Below are 22,767 nucleotides of genomic sequence, written 5' to 3' on the forward strand. Positions count from 1 at the left end.
GGACACATGAGAAAATGCATTTAATGGCATATGTGCAGTTTAGCCCCTACATTATTAAGTGGCTTCTTTGAAATAGAAGCCCTGCCTATAACCGCTAGGCCAGACATTCCTGGAGATGGGTGGTGTCCCAAGGGAGTGGCTATCAGAAACGCCTGGTACTACTTCCTTCTCCCTCTTTACCAGTCCCACCCTAAAACCTGCAGATTCCTGGTGAAACACTCCAATATCAGTGTTTTCCCTCATCACCACTGGCATTATTATTGAGCATCATCCAGAACTATCATTAGTTATCTTCTGAATACAGCACTGTGATGTTAAGAAAGTAAAAAAGTAGGATCTGCCTGGGGGGTTGGTTGCAAGTACGTCTGTATAAAATATATACCCCACATATTTAATATATATTTTATTAAAACATGTACATGTGTTTTACTTATGTATTTTGCAAATATATAATCATGGAGGATATGCTAGGTGTCAAAAGTGGTATAAATGCCAATACAAAGTGATACTTGGATTTAGATGCAGCTGGGGAACCAGAGAAAGTCTCGAGGGAGACCTAATCTTTTAAAAAGGTGGGAACAGAGAGACATCTGGGTGTCATGTGACCCCTATGTGATGCAGCGTGGAGAACACATCGCCTGGAATGTATTCTTGTCATAATTCTTAACTTATCAAGGCCTTAGAACTAACTTCCAGGTTACAGGAAATAGAGGCTGGAGAAATAAGATCAATGACACCATGAGCCCTGACCAGATGAAACATCATGCAGGCTGTTCCACAGAAGAAGCAGCTAGGTTCCTTTCAAGCAGTCAGGGAAAGAAAAAAGGGCTCTTCTAGGCAAAAAGAGAAGTGAGGATACAGTCACCGCAAACACTGACTGTTACTGGAGTAGATTCTGGTTTGAATAATCAGCTGCAAAGGCCATTTCTGAAACAAAGAGGTGGAGGACTGCCAGGGTAGGAAAGGGCAAGGACAGGCCAAGTGTATGAGGAACTAGGAGCAGGAGTGGGCAGGGGGGTGGAGCAGGGAAGGCAGGGCAAAGAGGGTAGTTGGAGGCGGGGGATAGGACAGAACCAGAGGAATGCTGGGCAAGGCAGGGCAAGAGAGATGGTGGCAGCGGCAGCAGCCTCAGTGGCTGGTGATGGCAGCAGCAATTCTGTAGGCCCAGAGGCCTTGTGAAAAATCAGCCTCCTCGCTGGGTCTTCAGGAGTGGGCAGCCTCAGTCTTACCCCAAACTCCTGGCTCCCACCCAACTCCTCCACAACAGCCGGCTCAGCTCGGGGTCTCTCCTCCTCATCTTTCCCATCCTCTAGAAATAGAGAACCTGGCCTTCCTCTCACTGGCTGACATGTTCCTGAGTGCCTGGCTGCTCTGCTATGTGGCCCCTGGACTCATTCTTGCTTCCATCGGGTCCTGTCGCCTCCCTAGAGTGACCTTGGAGTCCTCCTCTTCCCACCAGGAGAGCCACCAAAGTCCCGCTGGGGACCACAACTCCTGCCAGCATAGCCACGTTTTTCCTCTTCTATCCCGCCCACCTCATGGTCCTTTTGTCTGCCTACTCCCTTCTTTCTTCCTGCCACCTTCTTGCTCTTACTAGCCAGTAACCTTGACAATGACATAATGTCTCTGTGCCTCAGTTTCCACAGCTATAACACAGGCATAACAACAGTACCTACTTCACTGAGGTATTGTGAGGATGAAGTCAATGCTAAGTTTGAATTGCTGAGACCAGCACCCACACAAAGCAACCGCTAGGTGTCCACGGTCATCACTATGCCCCTCCTCTGTGCCCTAAGCTTGCCAGAGCACATGGGCAGAGCTTCCCCCAGCCCAAGACACCGGGTCAGTCTAAGGTTTAATGAACGACCCAGGGAGAGGAGTCCTGGACACCATGAGCAGGAGCCCAAACTTGAGGACTGTACAAGTCTTTCTATGTCCCAGGGTGGGAGGCATGGGGAGGGGAGTAATGCCTTGAGAACAGAAGCTCTGGAGTCTGCACTGGGTAATTCAGGCTGAAACATCACCTTGTTTATGGGACAAAGTTCTCCTGAGCTTTATGACCCTGTGGAAAATATTTTGGAGTATAAATCTCTATTCAGGGGTCATGACTGGTGCCATTCCAGATGGCAAACATCTTAAAGATGTGCTTCTAGCTCTGCCAGATTTATTTGTAAGGACACTAATTATCTCATTAGAAATAGGTTCCTCTTATGATTATGATTAGCTTGCCATTTTTTTTCTTAATTCTGGGAAAAGAACACACACGTATTTCATCCGTGGCCAACGGAAACCTTGGACTTTTCCAGAGCAGAAACGCCCTAACCCAGGAAGCATTACTCCCAGTCATACTCTCCCTCCCAAAAAACATATAAAGGGTGAAATTGTGTTTAAAATCAGAGTGGGTTTCAATTCATTTTGTTCTGAGAATTTTGCAGCCCTCCCTGACATAGAGACAAACAGCTATGGTGGAACTCTAAGATATGGGCAGCATACAGGAAGATGCCTGGGGCCCTGTGGAGGACTTCACGGTTGCGCTTGCCAGGGGAAATTTCATGTTCTGTCTTCAGGGCAGGAAGAACGAATTTAATGTGGTTAAAGCCAAGGGAGGCTATAACAGTATTTCAAACCCTCAAGTCAAATCTGAAGAAAAAGCTGTTTAAGTTGTCTGCATTTCTGGACTCCAGGTTGAAGAGTGGGGTGACGGGGAGTAGAGGAGGCTAACTCAGCCTTGATCACCAAACCATAATGGTAGAGGAACAGCAAATGGGTTTGTGAACGTTCCAAGTGTTCTTTCTTGGGGGTCTTAGGGCCCCTGTCATGCTCAGGCAGTGGGGTCAAAGAGAAAACCTTCCTTTTGATGCCCTAGTTTTCCTAAGAGGGGAAGAAATTCCAAGTGGCCACCTGTGTATCCACTATCTCCCAGCACCTCTCTACACACCTTCAACAACTAACCATCAGTTTCCTAGGAAGGAATGTAAAACTATGCATGGCCACAGATAGCATCTATGGGCACCGAGAGGGGATGAAAGGAGCCACCGTTGCCACAACCCAAGATGGGCAATGTGGTGTCCCTGCAGGAAACGGAGCCAAAGCGTTCCTCCCTGGCCTCCCCTGACGCTGATAAGTCAGGCTGTAAACATCTGTCCCAAGTTGGCCCGAAGCATGTACCGCCACTGGTGTTTTATGATGCATCTCAAACCAGACCGTGACAACCCCTGGCTTTGGAGAACTTTGTAAGTACCCACGGAGGGCTTCCTTGTGTAGAGGGAGGTTACCCACCTTGCCACTAAGGCACAGAAGTAACCCTACGTTAGTTGTATTAAAGGCATGTATATTCGGCCGGGCACAGGGGCTCACGCCTGTAATCCCAGCACTTTGGGAGGCCAAGGCAGGTGGATCACGAGATCAGGGAACCGAGACCATCCTGACTAACACAGTGAAACCCCGTCTCTACTAAAAATACAAAAAAAATTAGCCTGCGTGGTGGCGGGCGCCAGTAGTCCCAGCTACTCGGGAGGCTGAGGCAGGAGAATGGCATGAACCCGGGAGGTGGAGCTTGCAGTGAGCCGAGATCGCGCCACCACACTCCAGCACTCCAGCCTGGGCGACAGAGCGAGACTCCGTCCAAAAAAAAAAAGACATGTTTATTCTAGAACTGCATTGACCAAGTGCACACTGACCAGTGACAGTAGCCACTAGCCACATATAGTTATTTAAACTTAAATTAATGAAAGTTAAATGAATTTTAAAATTCAATTATTCACATGCTGTATCCACATTTCAAGTGCTCAGTAGCCGCAGGCAGCTGTTGGCCGCCATACTGGACAACTCAGATACAGAACAAACACCTCCATCATCATGGGCACTTCTATTGGACAGCCCTGCTCTGGATGTATTCTTAACAAGCCGATCACCTTTCTTGTGTCATTCATGCATTCAACAAATAGTTATGGACCACTACACTATACAACGCCTGCTGCTACTATGATAACATGTCAATATTAGTCAGTGATACTTAGATAGAGACTTGCATCCAAAATTAAGACCTGTCTGTGCTGTATCATGTTCTAAGGCTTTGGATGATTTAAAGTACATTCATTTAGAATTCAGAATGGTCTCTATTCTCAGGATGCTTGCTGGCATTTCAAGGATTGCAAACAATGTAGAATCCAAACTCTGTTCGTGACTCTGTTAATTCTTGAGAGAAAACAGCTCAACAACAACACACGGCGCTGTTGATGCCCCCTGCCAGGTTTTGCTGGGATTGACAAATTTGGTGTTACGTTTCACTTAGGAATCCTGCTGACTGGCAGTCCTCAGGATCCGCACGTGCTGGCACGTTGGTCCCACTCCCCAAGTTGCCTCCCAGACTTGACACACCCTGGTGACTCAACTTGCCTTCTCGTTAACCTAAAGCCCTTTCTTTGTTTGACACATTTTCCCACTGTGGGCAGACTTTCTGCCTTAGGAGAGCTGACATCAATAGTGCTATCCCATGCAGCAAACCACTAGAGACAGCACATTACTGGGGAGGGGGTACTGGGTGCTGGGAGACCTGGGAACGGTGTGTGTCTCAGTGGAGCTTACAGAAACCAGGCTGTTCAATTTATTTCTCTGCTGTTAATTTCAAGGTGCTGCTACTGCTACTTCAAACTGTAATAGTGTCTACAAACAATTTGCACTTTGGAATGGCACAATCCCAGGGGGTAATTAACAAATCCAGGGAACAATCTTTTTAAAAGCCTTTAAAAGCAACAGAGACTGAGGCCACCTTCGATGAAATAGAATCACTCCACTTTCTCTGTCATTTCAGAAGATACCTGGCTGACTCCTAGAGAGGTTTCGAGAGCACAGGCCCTGGGCTTTATGGAAAGTTCCTCAAGATGTGTTAATTAGAAATAAAATGCAGCATGGTTATCGGCTGCAGAGCTTTCTGAATGAAGCAGGCTCTGAAGAGGGACTAAGATTTCAAGAGTTAGAAGCAGAGTTCACAAAAGGCCACCCAAGGACTGTGAATTCCAAACATACCATTCACTATTCCAAGGTAGAAGACTGCGTTCACCAGCATGCCTCCTTTCCGGAAGTGGTCGCTCATGTGCTCTAACCAGTTGGCGTCCAAACCGCTCACTGTCTGGCCATTCTTGGAGACACGGAGAGGAATGGTGACAGGGTAGTATTGCCGGCACTTCTGATGGCTCTTCGGTTTGTTGAAAAGTGTGAAGATCTCCATTTCTGTTGGGATTTGTAAAGAGAGTGGAGAGAGAAGAGGTCAACTGATGATAAAAATCTGCTTCATCGGCTTAAGCGGAATCTCTCAGGAGCCTGAATAAATGATATGATGAATGCTGAAATCTCTGTGAGGCTGTATTGTTGCCAGATAATAAAGCCTCATTCCAAGTAGTAAGTTGAGGCTGGCTTAAAGTCACATGGACCTGAAAGGTTGGGCTTCTGATGGGGGACTTAGGTTTTTAATCTGGAATATAATGAATAGCTGTTATCTGGGATTAATGTGCACAGCTAGGTGTTTGAGAAAAGAACATAGCAGATGGGTCTAGAAATTCATACAAAGATGTGTTTTAGAAATAAAAGCAGACATATTTGGGTGAGAGTGGTCTTTGAAAAAGTAAATGTACAGAGACACATAAAAACAAAAATACTGCTCTAATTCCAGGAACTTTGTACACTCCTGAACTCACTATTTATAAACTGCAGTAGTGTTTCCTGTATTAAGTATTAACCCATAATACTTAATCAAGTACATCAAAAATACATCACTGATATGTAAAAATAAATATGTTCCCGTAAATGAGGGTTCCTGCCTGGAGTGGCAGGTTGGTCCAAATAGCCAAGAAGGCACAGGGGATGAGGCTCTGAGCTTTTGGTTCCTTCATTTATAGCTCAGTTCTTCAGCAATCAATAATCACTGCCACCCAGCAGCTGAGCCGCAACTGCCTACGTGCAGCTGGGCATGGGTTAGCAGTAGCAGCCTCCAGAAGCAAATACCTGGAATTTCAATCTAAGTCTGAGAGTCTATTTTTGTGCTCCTCATTTAGTCAAGCAATCAGTTGACCCAGCTTAAAAAGTCTTACTTACACAGGCTAGTCAGGAATATGCTTTGGTTTCCAAAAATATCTTCTTAAATCATAAGAAAATCCCCACCCTTCTTTGAAACAAGAATTTAAAGGTCATAAACAATGGTTGACATTAGCAAGAAGGACAAAACACATTCATGCTCCCTGCATGAGACACCTGGACCCACACTCTCTGAGGCTGTTTCTCAGATTTCAGTATCTCACAATGTTTTGTGGTATCCAAGTACTAGCTGATTTTTTTAATTGACTCACTTTCCTTTATTTAAACAAACACTTTTTTTAGAAAAAGGAAACTTTGTTTCGTGACTATGAAGGCAGTCCACTACCACTTGCCAAAAACAAGGGGTGATGATGAAGCACAGTAACACCAAATATGTTCATCCATCTAACATCTAAAATTATCTCACATAGGTCACAAAGTCTTCTCACAGCCCCACCTGAGTGAACACCAGCGGAGATCTCTAGGGACCAACGCTGGGCCATATTACTTTGTCATCAGCAAGACCTGAATGAACAGCAGCCATTTCAGGCTTTCCATCCAATAGAACAATTAGGAAAGGAAGGTGCCCATCTTTGGAAGTGGCCACCTGGATTTTAAACACCAGTTCTAGCCTGTTCATCATCCCCATCCCAAGTTGCTTTTCTCAGGCCTCCTGCTTACTCAGGAAGCCATCTCCAGCCAGGAAGTAGTTTCACAACAGAAATTAGGTCTTGGTGTATAGAACTGGCAGTCACTAGACTAGTTTGTGAGTTCAAAATACAAACTTCAGAAATGGAGCGACACAGAGGAGGTTCGTAATGGAGGGAATCCGGCCATAAATTGGGGCTGGGGTGGGCAGGAGGTGAACTAGATGATTGGGTGTTTTCCAGTCCTGGGCGTCAGGGGTTCAATTAAAAGCTGCAGCTACCGAGGGCAAGAGGATAAGCAAGGTTTTAGTGAGTTCTTGGGTTTATTTGGATTCCTTCGAAAGCAGACCCTGCAAGCCTTCCTGTGCAAGTAGTTTATTTGGGAAGTGATCCCAGGAAACAGAGGGAAGGAGTAGGAATGGGAAACAGGGAGGAGCTGGAGATGATGCCAGTGAATGAGCGCATTGAAGAGCATGTTATCACTGGGGCAACTAGGGCTCAATCCCAACAAGGACCCTGAGACACTGTGTAAATCACACCTCAGATTCACCCACCAAGGGCAAGGAAGGCGGGACATTTATCCTCATAAATCAAAGGTCACTTCTGAATTGTTAATTCCTCAGGGCCCATTCCCGAGAATGTCTGCAGGTAGAGAGGCTAAGGAACCTGTGGGCTTGGCCAGAGCTGTCCACAGGTGACCCCAACATGGGCCATAGCACCACTCGCTACAGCCTGCTACAGTCAAGCACAAATGCAAATGAATTAAGAAGAAGAAGAAAAAAATCACAGCCTCTGTGTGGGAGAAGTAGGTGGGGAATTTGGAAGTGGCCAAAGTCCAAAACTACATGGTAACACTTGATCACACAGAAGGAACTCCCACTCAACGGCAAGACAGAAACATAACTTTCCCAAACGCGTAATGAACCAGAAAAAGGGGAAGGCCAAAGGAGAAGTGAGAATGCTGGGGGTGTAGTGGAGGAAGACAGAGACCCTCAGAAAAGGTAGACGGTGCTGACAGCTTTCCCGGCTTGATCCTCCCCAGGGGGCCAGACTGAAGCCAGAGACCAAAATAAATTTCTCAGGAAAAGGAAACAGTGTTGGAACGAAGAGCCTCCATAGCATCAGCAGCAATGAAATATTGGGAGAAACCTGATTGCAGATGCGTAACCCTTGTACACTCCTCTGCCCCATCATCTCCTTGGCCCCAGTCCTTTCTCTACCCACATGGAAACCAGCCAAGAGAACTGTCCAAAAGTGATGTCCTTTAATATTCTGATTCTCCAACACACATCCTCATGTGAGCAAGCACCAAAAATTCCCAAAAGACGCCCCACGTTTGTTTAAATTTTCTCAGCTGCTCTGTGACTCTGCCATGACCCCAGCTGGAAGATTTTTCCAGACATGGGACAGTAAGTCCCAGAGGGATAGGGAAGGCATTGTTTTTGAGAATGTTTTGGGAGTGGCTGAAGGACTGTACTGGCAGAGCACCCCAGGAGCATCGGGACTGTCTCCTCGTCTCTCCCTTTCCCCCACCTTGTCTCATTTAGATCCCTCCTGTTACACACATGTTCACTGTATTGACCTAAGCCAACCAGAGGAGAAAGTGAGGGCAGGTTAAGGGGGCATGGGGCCCAAGGGTGGGGGTGGCTGAGTCCTGCCAGCCTGGGAGCCTGGTCCATTCAGGCCTTGTCAGGCTACGAGGGAGCGGGGAGGAAAGAGGCAGCTGTCCAGCCCTGAGGTCTGTGCCTGGGCGTGGGGACTCCGGCACAGGATAGGAGGCTGCAGTTTGCCTGCAGGTGGGGCCCCAGAGAGCCCAGGTCTTGAGGGTAAGCAGGGGACTGGCTGGGCCCTGCTGTCCCAGGAGACCTCTGGTCTGGAGAGAAGAAAGAGTTTAGAGCCTGGGTGAAAATCTGGGGCTCCAAGGGCTAGATGTGGGAGGAGGAGGCAGCTGGTCGTTAGCTGCACTGGAAGGAACAAGTGGGCATCACATTCGGCTGGGCAGCCCAAGCTGGGTGGGGACTGCAGGCTGCTGAGGTCATGGGCAGAAGGGACTAAGCAGAAAGGTTTGCATTGGGAAGGGAGGCAGTGGGCATCGTGGTGGCGAGGCAGGGCAGGAGGGTAGAAGGGCCCCAGGCTGCTCCATCCAGATGCCTAAATCTGGACAAGGCTGCTCAAGCTTCGCTCAGGCTTGGGTACTAATAGCAGGTACTAATAGTGAGGCCCGCTTGCCAGGGCAGCAGCGAAAGGCAAAGTGCAGGGACCGCCGCATGCACAGCAATCCACGGGAATCCACCTGTAAGGATGACAGCAGCCACAGGCATGTGTCCCATATTCACAAGGGCCTTTCACCTTCACCATCTCATGTGACTCTCCCAACCTTGATGAGAGGGGGTGGCACTGGTTCTGTGCCTAGAAGTGCTAAGTGGATCCCCCAGAAATCACAAGCCAGTAAGTGGCACAGCCAAGAGTCTTTCAAACCCCAAACCCTGGGCTCTTTCCCAAATCTAACAAGAGGCTAATTTCATCAGGACACAGAAGGCAGGGGCTGATGACCGCGGGTGGGAGCTCAATAGCTGTTTGTTAATGGACTGAGTAAAAGGCCAGAAAGATGGCGGCAGGTGGCAGATCTGGGAGGGGGCCGCATCATGGGGTCCAACTATCCCGAGGGAGTTGGGAGGGAAGGAGCCCTCACATCAGGAAAGCCCAACTCCCAGGTTTTGGCCATTCACAATGAGCTGGCAGCCAGGGAGGGCTACTGAATAAAATCCTCTCAGCCAGAAACATGATTGGCATCACAGGCTTGGGTTTCTGGCTGACATTTCTAAGCATTTTAAGTGAGGAGGTGCAGGGTAGGAAGGGCAGTGCTTGGAAGACATCATTTTGGTGACGGTGAGAATGATTAGAATTTTCGTGAACCTGTCTAGCCTCCTGGTTTCTCTGATGGAAGTTGTGGCAACAGAGATGCTGAGGCTGTCCCTGCACAGGCTCAGGTGATCACGGCACAGCATGGACCTCCAACCAAAAGGAAATTCCCCCAGACCAGGAAATAAGTCAGCAAGCAGGAAGAGGAACCCACGGCGGGCCTCCCCGAGAACCTGCAGGGGCAAGGAGGCGTGACGGCTGCACCGAGCCTGCAGAGATGGGGAGGGACGACCTGCCCCTGCTTCCGCATGGAGAATCCACTGGAAAGTCCTGTCTGAACAGGCATTGCCTAGATTCCTCTCCCCAAGGCCTCCTATAAAGGAAATAAATTAACTGAGGAGAAGGAGGGAAGAGGAGGGAGACTCCCTCTGGATATTTTTTAATTGTCTTGCTGTGATTGCCTATTTAAGCCCACCTGGCAGAAGAGGAGTAAAAATACTTCACCCTCCTTAGGGGGCCCTGAGAGAAGGCAAGCTGGGAGCTGAGCAGGCAGTGGGGAGGGGTGCCTGGGGGGGCCCGTGTGTGCCTGCGGGGGAGTGACGGTGAGTGGACTTCCTAGGAGAAAGATTAGGAGAGAGGCCGGGGGTCAGGTGAGGGTCACAACCAATGAGGACAGGGTCCCTGGACGTTCAGCCTTCAGGGAGGCCAAATACTCAAGCTGTGATAAAGAAATTAAACTGTATGGGGGTATAAAAGGTGACACTCCCTATTTGTAAAATGGACCTAGTAATAGCATCTTCTGCCATAAAGCTGTTGTGAGGAGTAACTGAGATGACACAAGAAGGACACAGAATAGGGCACTTGGAGGGTGACTGCCATCGTGACCACTGAAAGGCTTATATGTGAAATGATCCCTGTATGAAAAACCCAAAAGCTCATCTATTCCACCAAAGGAGGAAAAAGGGATAACAGTGAGCTGCCTAAATTTCAGAGATTGGCAGCCTGAGCAGAGACATAAAGGGACTGCTTTATGTGTAGAGACAGGCAGTGTTTACTGCCTAGGGAGACTGGGCTCTAAGGAGGCTTTAATCCCTCCTCCTGGCCTACCCCTGCAGAGCTGAAATTCTCATCCACGGTGGGCTGACCACCTCCCAAAACACACGCATTCACCCATTCCTCCCCAGCAGAGTCTGTTTCTCCAGGAGAGTACAGGGACTTGGGTGATGGGATAGGGGCCAAGATGCTTTGGGTGTCGATTTTTCTGTGTTCAGCCATCAGGGGAGATTCTGGGTGAGGGAGGTGCGTAGCCATGGGGTAGCAAGAAGGTCCTGGGCACCTGCGGAGGTTCCTAGGACAAGTTTCCCCAGTGAATAATCCTCTCACAGGAGGCAGGAAGTCTGGAAGGAGTATCGGAGGAAGGTGGGCTCTGGAACACAGGAAGGATCTGAAAACTACTGAGGAAACCTCAATAGTAACTGCCTCCTTTCTCAAAGCCAGGATTCCATGAGAGGTGAGAAACTATCGTTCTATCCCCATTTCACAGGGTGAGGAACTGAGGCACGGAAGGCAGGCCGGAATATAAACAGACTCTAGATTCTTGAGCACCATGCTCCTCACCTCTCCGTCACTCCTGCCCTTTCTCCTGGGGGCCTCTGCCTGGCCTGACCCTCGCCCTCCCCCTCCCACAGTCCTGGACTGTACAGAAGGACTCCAATGAGGTCCATCTTCCTGCCCAGGATTCAGAGCACACACATCCAGCCCAACCTCCATGAGAAGATGGAGGTTTCTGGACTAAGACCTGGGCATTCATGAGGAGGACACACTGGCCTTAAATGCATGCTCAGCTACTTCATGAGGGCAGCAGGCATGTGCCTCAAACAGCGAAAAATCACGCAAATGAAGGGCTCTACTTCAGTGCATACTAAGAAGGCTCAATGCCTTGATTAAACAATAGTCTTACTACATCACAGAACTGAGGCAGCTCCAATATCTCCCTCTAAATCAACTTTGCAAATAAGCCCCTGGAATTAACCATCCCATAGTTTTCTTCTCAAGAAGTTCTGATGTAACAAAAGAAACTGTTTCTCCTTGTTTTCCCTTCTCGAAGGGAAAACACCTGTTCATTATCACTTGTAAGAGGCTAATTTCAAGAATTAGTAAATAAATGATAATAACAATATTAACCAGGGAGATCATCCAGAAAGGCCTAAACAGAAAGCCCTCCTAAGCCCTGGGGGTCTTCTGTTCGTTTTCATACTTGCTCGTACTTACATGGCTCATGTAAGTACCTTGCTGTCAGGAAATGACTGGATGCTAGATTTCCTGGAGAAAGGGGGAAATATGGATGGTTGATTTCCTGAAGAAAGTAGAGAAGAAGGAAATACAGAGAAATGGAGGGAAACTTTGCTCCCTGTAAATCTTGTTAAGGGCCTCGGTAAATCTTGTTAGTCTATCACACAGGAAAGACCAAGCAGAGAGGTGTGAAGGGATGGTGGGTAAGTCCACCTGGGTTCATATGCCTGAACTGCTTATTTCCAGACTGGGCAACAAATTTCCTCTCTAAACCCCAATTTGCTCAGCTGTAAAATGTCTTGCTTTAGGCGGGTATTTTAACAGGTGGTGTGTAGGTTTTCATTGGTGCCTGGCAGGCTGACACTTCCTGTGTGAAAAAGCTGGATAATTCAAGGGCAATTTCGAGAGCACAGGAGATAAAAGAACTCACAGTCTAGAATCCACTTCAAATGTGACATTTTGGAGCAAACTGCAAGTCAATTTCATGTGGTTCTGTACTCCCCAGAAGTCATAACTTCAGGAAGTAAACAGTCAGGTGGCACAGATAACTGCTTGATAAAGTTTCTCCTGTTTGATGGACTGCGGTCTCTACACTCTAAATTCCATTCCTTTTTCTCTGAGATACCATGGGGATTAATGAAAAGCTGTTAGCTGCTCTTTAAGCGGGTCAAAACTCCCACTGCTGACATACTTACTCCCTGAGAGTGGCTCTTCATGCACCTCCAAGGGGTCGCTCTCTGGTCCATCCAGTGTCTTGCTCACCCCCTGTGGTGAAAGTTCTCCACCATCTTCCTCTCCGGAGGGTGAGCTGGGCTGCTTGGCGATGGGCACCTCCCCTCTGGGGCCTGAGCCGGGCTCTGGGCTTTGGTTTCTCCCAGCCGGAGCACTGCACACGTCCCCAGTCCCTGGTTTCTCATTCTCCAGTGACGCGTGATCCCCACGTGCGTTTTTTGCATCTCTGGCATCCTCGGTGCTGTTGGCAGTTGACACCGGAGCGCTGCTGCCTGCCGAGTTCACAGAGGAATGGTACTGAGGTATAACACCAACGAATTTCAGGCCCTGGCTTGCAGCCTCCTGGATCTGTGAGGCAAACAAAAGGAAGGGAACCAAGTGAATGGAATGGTCTATCAAAGGGACATGTGCAGCGTGCAAAGCGCCTCCCTGAGGCCTGTGAGGCTATTTCAGGTGCACGGGAAGAATTCCAAGCTGGCAGGAGCCCCATGTCCTCAGGGGCACGTGCCCCCACACCCTAGTCTGAAGAAGACAGTTTTTTTTATTTGTTTTAACTATATTGTCTGATGGAAAGATAAAGCATTTGGCTTTGAAGAGTTGAAATCACCACTTTGAAACACTGCGTTAGTCCTTATTAACATTTTTAAAAGAGGCTGGAAAAAGTTCTAAACAAAGAGTTTGAGAAGGAGGAAGTTTGTTTTGTTAAGAGTTTGGTTTTTTTTGTCACTTTTTTTCAGATGAATCACTGACTTCCTGCCCATCAGGCTACTGTATAACTACAGCTCGTCTATATAACCATATACAAGCAACAGATGGCATTTTATGGCCCAAAGAGCTTCCTTTTTGGACAATAGTTTTGGCAGAGAAGGGCAGAGGTGGGAAAATCACCCCTGTGCCAAGGCTGTGGGCACATCCTCCCCGAGATGTATCATCTAGACGGACACCTTGCTCCCTGGTGCTCTCAGGCTTAGGGAAGGTCAAAGGAGCCCACAGATCATGCCCAGCCCACAGCCATAGACTGACTCTTGGCTCTCCAAGTCCTGGTCCACACCACCCAGCAGCAAGGTGATGGTTCCTTCTCACTCCCTGTACCAACAGGATGGGGGATGAACACCCACCTGGAGTACCGAGGTACTTGAACTCTCCCTATCCCTAAAAAATAGCCCAAGGCAATTGGGTTGAATGTAAGTCATAAGTTTGAAAGAAAAATTGAAAATAATAATCTAATAAAGCAAGAGCCAGCCAAAGCCAGAAGGTAGGCTTCAGGGGACTTTCCAGGCAAGGATGCTTAAGTCATTTTACAAATAAATAAGGCGGTGCAGACCTCAGAGCTGTCTAAGTGTTAGTCACCAAGCCCTAAGCAGATGACCTCAGAAAATCTTGAGGCCTCTGCAACGATAATCTACCCTCATCTGAGAGTCAGTTTCGCCAGCATAGAGCTATTCTCTCTAAAGGAGAAGCTGCCCTGACAGTTCTCCTTGGAAGAACCACCCTGACATTAAATGGAAAGTCATTTTTGTTCCACACTGCACAACCTGGAAAACTGCAGTTGCAAATGTGCAGTCCAGTCTTTAAATCCTAGCCTGTGCTAGACATAAAATAAGAATAGTAGTAATTACTGTCTATTGTAGACCTACTATGTCTAGGCATTGAGCTAGGCATTTTACATAAATTAAAACAACAAAACGTTTCATCCTTCAATGACGCTGCATGGTATCATTGTCTCCATTTCAGATGAGGACCCTGGAGCCCAGAGACGTTAAAGTCATAAAACAAGCAGTGAGTAGCCAGAGTGCAAAACCAGGTCTGGCCTGGGCCAAAGTTCATTCTTTTAATCACAAGACTCAGTGGACACACGTCAAAGCATCAGCTACATACATGTCTATGGGCATGTATGTGTCCACTCATATGCCCAGAGTTGGCTCAATTCACTCTTCAAAAGTTAAAAAAACAAAACACAAAAAAAATCTTAAAGCCATCCATTCCATTTTGAAAATTTTTTCCCTCATTAATCTATGATATCCACCTATTTAAAAAATTATTCTATAAAGCTCCTAAAAGAAGGCACAGCAACACAAATTTTAAAAGAAAATAGCAGGGAAATAATTATACCAAAGAACTTTGGAGGCTGAGGAAAGCCACTGTATGCAAAGCATACTTCTGAGCTTTCTGGCAACATATGCCAAAAGAGAAAGGCAATGGGTTTTACAGCCCTCAAATGAAATGAGGAGACACCTGCACTAGCTTCTGCTACTACTCTCTTACTGCAGAGGAAACAGCTATGACTTCTGAAGCATTTTAATAACTGCTTCCATGGAGGGCTCACCCATAGGCCAGTCTCAACTAGAGTCATGGAAATAGCATGAAGTTTAAAGGCTTTTGGAAAGGCCTGATGTGGAGCCCCAGATATGTGACTCACCATCTTGAGGACCCAGAGTAGATTATATGAACTTTCTGCGCCTCAGTTTTCTCATGTATAAAGTGAGTGAAAACACATTTATTTTGCAGTTGCACTGGAGCTTAGTTTAGACATTACATATGGCAAGTGCGCCAAAGGGGCACAAAGACAGTATCTCTAACCTCTCTCCTTATCAGTCCTGGGCTTCTGCGGCCCTGCAGAGACTGCTGTCATCTAGAGTGAAGAGGCAAGGACTCCAGACACAGGGCATTATCCTAGCCCTCCCCTTCCTCACTGGGACTGGAGGAATTGGAGAGGCTTGGACACAGACATCTGCCCTTCTCCCACAACAAACCGGACAACCATATTCCTTTGCCATATTGTACTGCAAATTTATCCTCTAGGCCAGGGGTTCTCAAAGTGTGGTCCCCAGACCAGAGCATCAGCATCCCCTGGGAACCTGTTGGAAATGCAAATTCTCAGGCCCCACCACAGACCTATTGAGTCAGAAACTCTGAGGGTGGGATCCGGCAATCTGTGTCTTAACAAGTCCTCCAAGTGATTCCAACGCAGCCTGATGTTTGCGAATCACTGCTCTAGAATACATATTTCATGAGGGCTGGGGTGTTTTGCACTGCTGCATCCCCAGTAATAGAATGATGTCTGACATATAGCAGGTCCTCAATAAATATCTGTTGAATGAATGAATATATTAAATAATGGATGACTATGTATGCCTTCTCTCCCGAAATGAGCTCCTTGAAGGTAGGGATGGAGACATTAATTTTTCAGCTGTAGAATTCAACAAATAGTTAGTAAGCCCCTACACTGGTCCAGACCAACACGGTGCTTAGGTACCAGGAATGTAAAATAGGATCCCCAACCCTCAAGAAGATATGGCCAATTATTGCGAACAGAGTTTAAAAATAATTACACTATCATGGAACAATTAATGCTTATAATGACATATAAAAAGTCAAGATTCTAAACTTCATAGACTTTATTATGACAACTGTGTAATACACATACATAAACTATGCATAAAAACAGTCACCAAAATGAAAACAGCACTGTATTTGGGGAGTGGGGCTATAAGTGATTTTTTTTCTATTACTGTGTAATTTTCAAAATTTACCTAAAGGGCATGGATGTTACTTTTAGAATTGAAAAAGTAAATATTGTAAAAATTCCTCATAGAGGATAATATAGTAATGGATGTGAAGGCATAGATATGACAGTGACAATGGTGATTATTTCTGCCTGAAGGGGAGGTTGAGAAAAATTTCTCAGAGTAGATCAGGGATGTAACAAATGACATGGTGTAACACAAAAGGAAGAGTAAGAAATGTGGCAGAACTGGAGCATGTATGCCTCACCTTAAAGTATTCAAATCCAATTTTTTTTTTTCCAAAATGCCATGCTAGACAAAACCTATTTGGGACCTACTCTGCAGAAGGTTTTGAAGGATGAATAAGAGTTCACCAGATATGTAAAGGAAAAGGAGAGGGCAATCCATGTAAAGGCAAGGAAGGATCATGATGGCAAAAGCGTGACAGTATGCAACAGCCTGGTGTGTTGAGGAAATTTCTAGAAATATTTCTGGAACATGACATGAGAAACCAAGAGGAGCCCAGAAATGAGGCTTGACTAGACATGACAAGGACCGGATCACATATGGCCTTGGATCCATGCCCACAAAGGCTCTGAGTTTACCCTGTAGGCCAGCATATCCGACTCTCCCACCAGTCATAACCTCAAGAGCAGAGGAGAGTGGGAGTCTGAGGGAAAACTTCAAGATTTCTTCGAATGCTCATCTTTTACCTTCAACTTCAGCACAAATTTTGTATCTTATACCACAGTGCTACCTAGGATCCAAACTTTAAAAAGATGTCAAAGTTAAATGCTGCCCTTATCCTGTGCGTTCCAGGGAAATTCACACCCCCAAGAAGAGGAAGCATATTTGTAGCTCTGCTTATTTCCTTCAAATAGATTCCTGGAAGTGGTATTAATGAATGAAGGGATATTAACTTTTCAAAGGCTTGGCAGAGGCTGCCAAATTGTTTACCAGAAAGGGTGAGTAGTCCTTTTTAACTAGACGACCACATTTAGATTTTATGAAGATCAATATTTGGCTAGACCTAGGGGCCACGACTCCTATGGTTCTGTCTTACCCTAGTATAGACACTTTCCTATTTTTCAGAAAGTCATTTGACTGTGTACTTATGGCTAAATTAAATCCTGCTTCTCATTCTTGCATTTATAACCTTCACTGAGCCAGTCTCACATTCATCATGGTGGTGGGCATGCGATGTATTCATCAGGGTTCATCCCCGGCTACCAGCTCTCCTCCACTCTACACTCCCCTTGGTGACTTCCTCCACTCACATGGGTTTAGCTACAAATCAGATGTTCATTATTCCTAAGTGTGAACCCCTAGCCCTGGCTTTCCTTGGAAGTTCAGACCTACACAGAAGACGATCACAGCTGATGGGTCCACTGTTGATCTGGTCTCTCCAGCTGGAATCACAGTATCTTTTTCCTTGTTTCTAATCCCATGTATCTGTTCACCACACCCTACCACATTTATCCCCCAATGTTTCTGGAATTACTTCCTCATTCTCCATAAAGTGACCATTCAAGCTCACTTTACTTCAAGGCCTCATCATCTGTTGCTGGACATCACCATGACCTCAGGCTATGCCAGGGTCTTCATGAGCACGGAACCAAATCAACATGGAAGAACAGATCATGAGGAGCCAGGTCACCTCAGCCATGGAGCTCCCCACAGACTCCCACGCATGCCCACAACATCTCTAACAACAGCGATTACAGGAAACAGCAACTATTAACATTGCACAACTCTTCTACAAAGAACTTCCACATGCATTCCCTTAGGCCTCAAAATCATACCTTACAGAAGAGAAAACTGCTTAAGACATTCTGTGACTGGTCAAACCTCACAGAGCTACCCAAAGCCATGCCTGGCTTTCACTCTGAGTATCCTAAGCCCAACCTGATGCCTCTTCAATGATATCACTCTTTCCACTTCAGATAATCTGACCTGTACCAAGATGCCCAGGTGGATGCCTGTTTAAACTGATATACACCCTCACCCACCTTCTTCTCATTTCTGCTGCCTGTAAGAACCCACCTGCCCCAAATACTTAAAGGAGTAACAATTTCTGGTTTAGGCAGTGAAAATTAAACATGGCTGTTTTGACTAATCCACAACTTCACTCGGTTGCTCTATAATGAGTAAGGACATGCTCCACTGTAACTCTAATCAGGAATCATGATGTGAAAAATATTTCTTTTTTTAAAAATTTAGTTATATAAAAAGTCACAACTCATTGTAAAAAAAAATCTTTGGTAATATATTTGAGGAATCATTTTTATTAAAAATAACAATATGACATTAGATTTCTAGGATGGATTGTCTGTTTCTGTGTTCAAAATGAATACCATGTTGCTAATGATGAGTGCGATATATACTCTACGTGCATGCAAATATACGTATTTGTGCTTTAGAGTACGTGTATCAATCGGAGTGAGAAATCAGAAAGAAGTGAGACACAGGTTGAATTTAGTAAAAATGAAGGCTATATGCAACAGAGGAAAAGGAAGAGAAAAGCCTCCTGCTCACAGGTCAATAGGGATTAGAGTGCCCACAGCCTGTAGTAGATAGCATGGGTAAAGAGTCAGAGACACTTCCAAGACTGTTTTATCTGACTCTAAGGAGGATGGTGTCACAGTTAATTTTATGTCCACTTGACTGAACTATGGTGACCAATTGTTTGGTAAAACACTAGGCTAGATGTTGCTGTAAAGGTATTTTTTAAATGTGTGATTAACATTTACTATCAGTTGACTTTCAGTAAAGTGGATTCCTCCATTATTAGGTGGGTCTCATCTAATCAGGTGAAGGCTTTAAGAGCAAAGACTGAGATTTCCCAAAGGAAAAAGAATTCTACCTCTGGACTGCAACACAGAAATTCTCCCTGGGTTCTCCCCCTTCAAACTCAAGACTGCAACACCAGTCCTTACCTGAATGTCCAGTCTGCTGGACTGCCCTGCAGATGTCAGACTTGTTGGCCCCCACAATCACATGAGCCAATTCCTTAAAATAATCAATTTTCTCTCCCCGCACCAGGAGGTGGGGGGAAATAAGATAGCACAGGGCAAGTTGATGGAGGTCTCTTAATCTAAACCTGACTAGGCATGAAATAAATGATGGGTACAGGCTCCCAAATGACAGTGAGCCCCAAACAGAAACAAGACAGCTAGGACTTCATCTGGTATTGATTCCAGGTCCTACGTGAGAGGCTGAAGTGTGGCAGGGAGGCTCTCAGCCATCACTGTTGCCCAGGTAAAGGAAATTTCCCCCACTGTGTTTTGAGGAGAACTGCTACACACCAGGTGAGGGAGGTTATATCTATAACTGATGGATTTATTTTCTACAAGTTATATAATAAACTTAATGAAATGCCTGTAACTAATGAGCTAATTAATGCTGGGAATCAGAAACTTACTGCTAAAAAAGTAGAGAGCTGTGCTGTCCAATAGGTAGCCACTAGCCTCATGTGGCTATTTAAATTTAAATTAATTCAAATAAAATAAAATTTAAATATTCCTCTCCTTAGTCACATGAGTCACATTTCAAGCGCCCACCAGCCACTTGCGGCTAGTGATGACCCCATGGACAGTGCAGGCGTAGAACATATCCATCATCATAGAAAGTTCTATTGGGTAGCTCTGTCATAGAGCATAATAAATCACATAAAATACTGAATAATAGAGTTTTTGACGGCGATTTCTGAGGCATATAATATGGGGTAAATCCAAGGCTCACATCCACATACTTATATACCCTAGATCAGACCACTGCCCACTCCGGCCCTCCCTCATAACTCACACACCCCCGATCCGTGACAACATAACACAGCACACACAGGGAGCCCACAGCAGAGGTATGCCCTAGATGTCAAGAACAGGCACAAAAATGCCATTCTGGGTTGCAGTTACACGTGAGTCTTTACAGTGAATATTTTATCAGACACACACAACCCTTCCCATCTTGTCACCTACACTCTTGTACAGCTTTCTGAAAAGGGAGGCTCAAAAATAACACGGGTTTGAGCTCACATCTGAAGCTGCCTTTAGTTTTGACATGTTAACACTTAGCTGCAGAATTGGAAGCTTTGCCAGGCGCTGCTGGATGTTTAGCTCCGTTTTGGGGCCACAAGGAAAGATCATGTAAACTTTCTGCTGCTGTGGTTTTCTCTTTTAGAGACTGAGGGGTCTTAGAATCTGCCCTTGGACAAAGAGTTTAAAGACTTAAAGCTTTGGACCTGGCTCTGTTACTCAGTAGTTATATTATTGGTCAAATCAGTTGATTTATTTTAGCTTCAGTTTCTTCATCTATAAAATGAAGATACTAATATTCATTTATTCATTCCATAACTACTTACTGAATATCAATTGTATGCTGGGCACTAGGTTCTGGGCAAACAGCAGTGAGTTAAACAGGCACTATCCCTTCCCTCTTGAACTTAATGTGTGTTGGTCTTACTCAAGGGGTAATTGAGGAACTCTGAAGAGTTTTATTCCATCCTTCTCGAACTGTTTATACACAGTTTGAGGAACCACAGCTTGTCCTCAGATCCCTGGCAGGGCTGAGTTGAGGAGAAGAGGTATCCGTTTATTCTCCTCTGCTACTAGGGGTGATTAGAGGGAAGCTTGAGAAATACTGTAAGAACTCAGCAAACTGTAATCTCCTAAAAAAAACAAAAGAAAGAGGTGGGACCCAGCATTCTAGTAGAAGCAGAGAACAGATTCATCCTTTGGTAGCTCTGTTCAGGACAGGGATTTCTGATCAAAGGATTTTCATTTGCCTGCATTATCTGTGTTAATGGACTCAGCTCTTTCACTGAGACTGTGCCTAAATTTCACCATTCATGGAAAATGAAGTGCATGGGAGTTAGGGATCGGTAGGACTGAGAGGTGTCAGTAAAGCCTCATCCCCCACAGATCTTCAGATGGCTTTTAGTGCTCCCCAAAACCCAATCCACCAGGAGGCTTCAATCCAGTGTCAAAACTCTAAATCACAGATACAAATGGGAAGTGAACAAGGAAGGTCCTGCCTGTGAGGAAGAACTCAATGGTCTCTCCAAGAACAGTTAAATGGTCAGCACAGTGGGGCCAGAGCTGGACTTAAGAAGACCTGGAACCCTCAGCACACTTGCTCCAAGTTTCATTCCTACTTTTATCTGTTGGCATCATTCTTCTTTCTTATCTAGGACTAATTTTTTCTATGTAGCAGAAAATATGTCCATTGCCACCTTCTGAGTTTTCCTGCTAACAGCTTAATTACTGGAGGTAGAATGTCTAAACTTCCTGATCACCCAAAGCAAAAGATCCCAGGGAAGGGCTCTGATTGGCCCAGCTTAGGTCAGATGTCCACTTCTGGGCCAACTGGCTTTGACCAGGGTACATGGTGGCTCCCTTGGAAATCATCTAATTGGATTGCAGGAACAAAGAAGGTCTCAAAAGAAGAATTTCAGGGCAGAAAAAATAAATATTTAAATATCTATCACATATATAAATCACCTGGTATGAAATAAAATCTGAAATTTGCTCATAACTCACACCTACTGAAACGAAGAAGAGGATATAAGGCAACTGATATTTATGCCAAACAAAACTAAGCAAGTAAGTCCACATCTGTTTTAGTCAAAATGGTTTTGGTGTCAGTGCTCTAGGTTATTTGTATGCGTAGACACAGCATTCTTCTACTTTACAGAGGATATCTTTGCATATCTCCTTCCAGTCTGCTCAACATTGTTTATTAAGAGCACTTTTTGAAATCACCAAGCAACCCCCCAGCCATTCCACTGCACAGAGTAGTTTGTCATAGTAGATGCGTGCCCTGACCAGGAGGGCACAAAGAGTCAACATGCTGGAGTAGTCAGGAGTCACCTCCGGCAGATTTTCCTTGGCCCAGAACACCCCAATCTCCCTCAGTGTATGCCCATCAGCAGAATTCAACATATGTGTGGTTGTCTGCACTCAGAACAGGATTCTGGAGCAAAGACGACCTTGGCCCATGAGAACTGCCGTCATCCAAGTAGGACTACTGAGGAAAAGAACTGGCAGGAGAATCTGCTGGCCCCCTCCAAGTCTGCAAGACCCCCAGGCTTCCATTAAATACTGCTGCACACCCACAAGGAAATTGATAAATCAAACTTCAAAACATTATGTTAGCACAACATTTAAAGAGACTTTCGTCATAGTCCTGTGGGAGTCAAAGAATGCATGCCAGCCTTCCCAGTCTGTTGGTTCTGTGGCTGCCAAAATCCATTATTGGTAACCATGGATTTAACCTTACCCGCAGGTAAAATCTGTGCGTTCAGAAATGATTTGGGAGAAGGATTCCTATGAGAAACAGGGCTAGCAAAAGTGAAGAGGCAAGAAAGCCTCAGAAGTTATGCAGGGAAGAGCAAATGTTCAGTGTGCTTGAGCTGAAAATCTGTAATCACAATTTACTGAGAGCTTACTGTATGCCCAACACTGTTTTAAAGGCTGTACGTGGATTAACTCATTTAATCCTTATAATAATAATAGGTATTATTTTTCATCCCTGTCTTACAGATTAGAGAACTGAGGCACAGAGATATTGGGCAACTTCCCCAAGGTCAGACAACTAATAAAGGGAAAGTAGGATTCAAACCTAGGCAGCTGGCTCCAGAGCCCACGTTGCTACCTGTT

General features: G+C 45.7%; 1 protein-coding gene across 3 annotated transcripts in view; it reads right to left on the minus strand.

Annotated features, from left to right (window-relative positions):
• RFTN1 (raftlin, lipid raft linker 1) overlaps positions 1-22,767 on the minus strand; it is a 203,177-nt gene that overhangs the window by 49,359 nt on the left and 131,051 nt on the right. For all 3 annotated transcript variants that reach the window (XM_030816864.1, XM_030816865.1, XM_030816866.1), the window contains exons 5-6: positions 12,569-12,953; positions 5,029-5,232 (exon numbers count right to left, since the gene is read on the minus strand). In XM_030816864.1, coding sequence (XP_030672724.1) covers positions 5,029-5,232; positions 12,569-12,953 — 589 coding nt within the window. The remainder of the gene's footprint in view (positions 1-5,028; positions 5,233-12,568; positions 12,954-22,767) is intronic.

The sequence above is a fragment of the Nomascus leucogenys genome, chromosome 8, assembly GCF_006542625.1.
Source record: "Nomascus leucogenys isolate Asia chromosome 8, Asia_NLE_v1, whole genome shotgun sequence".
Lineage (NCBI taxonomy): Eukaryota > Metazoa > Chordata > Mammalia > Primates > Hylobatidae > Nomascus > Nomascus leucogenys.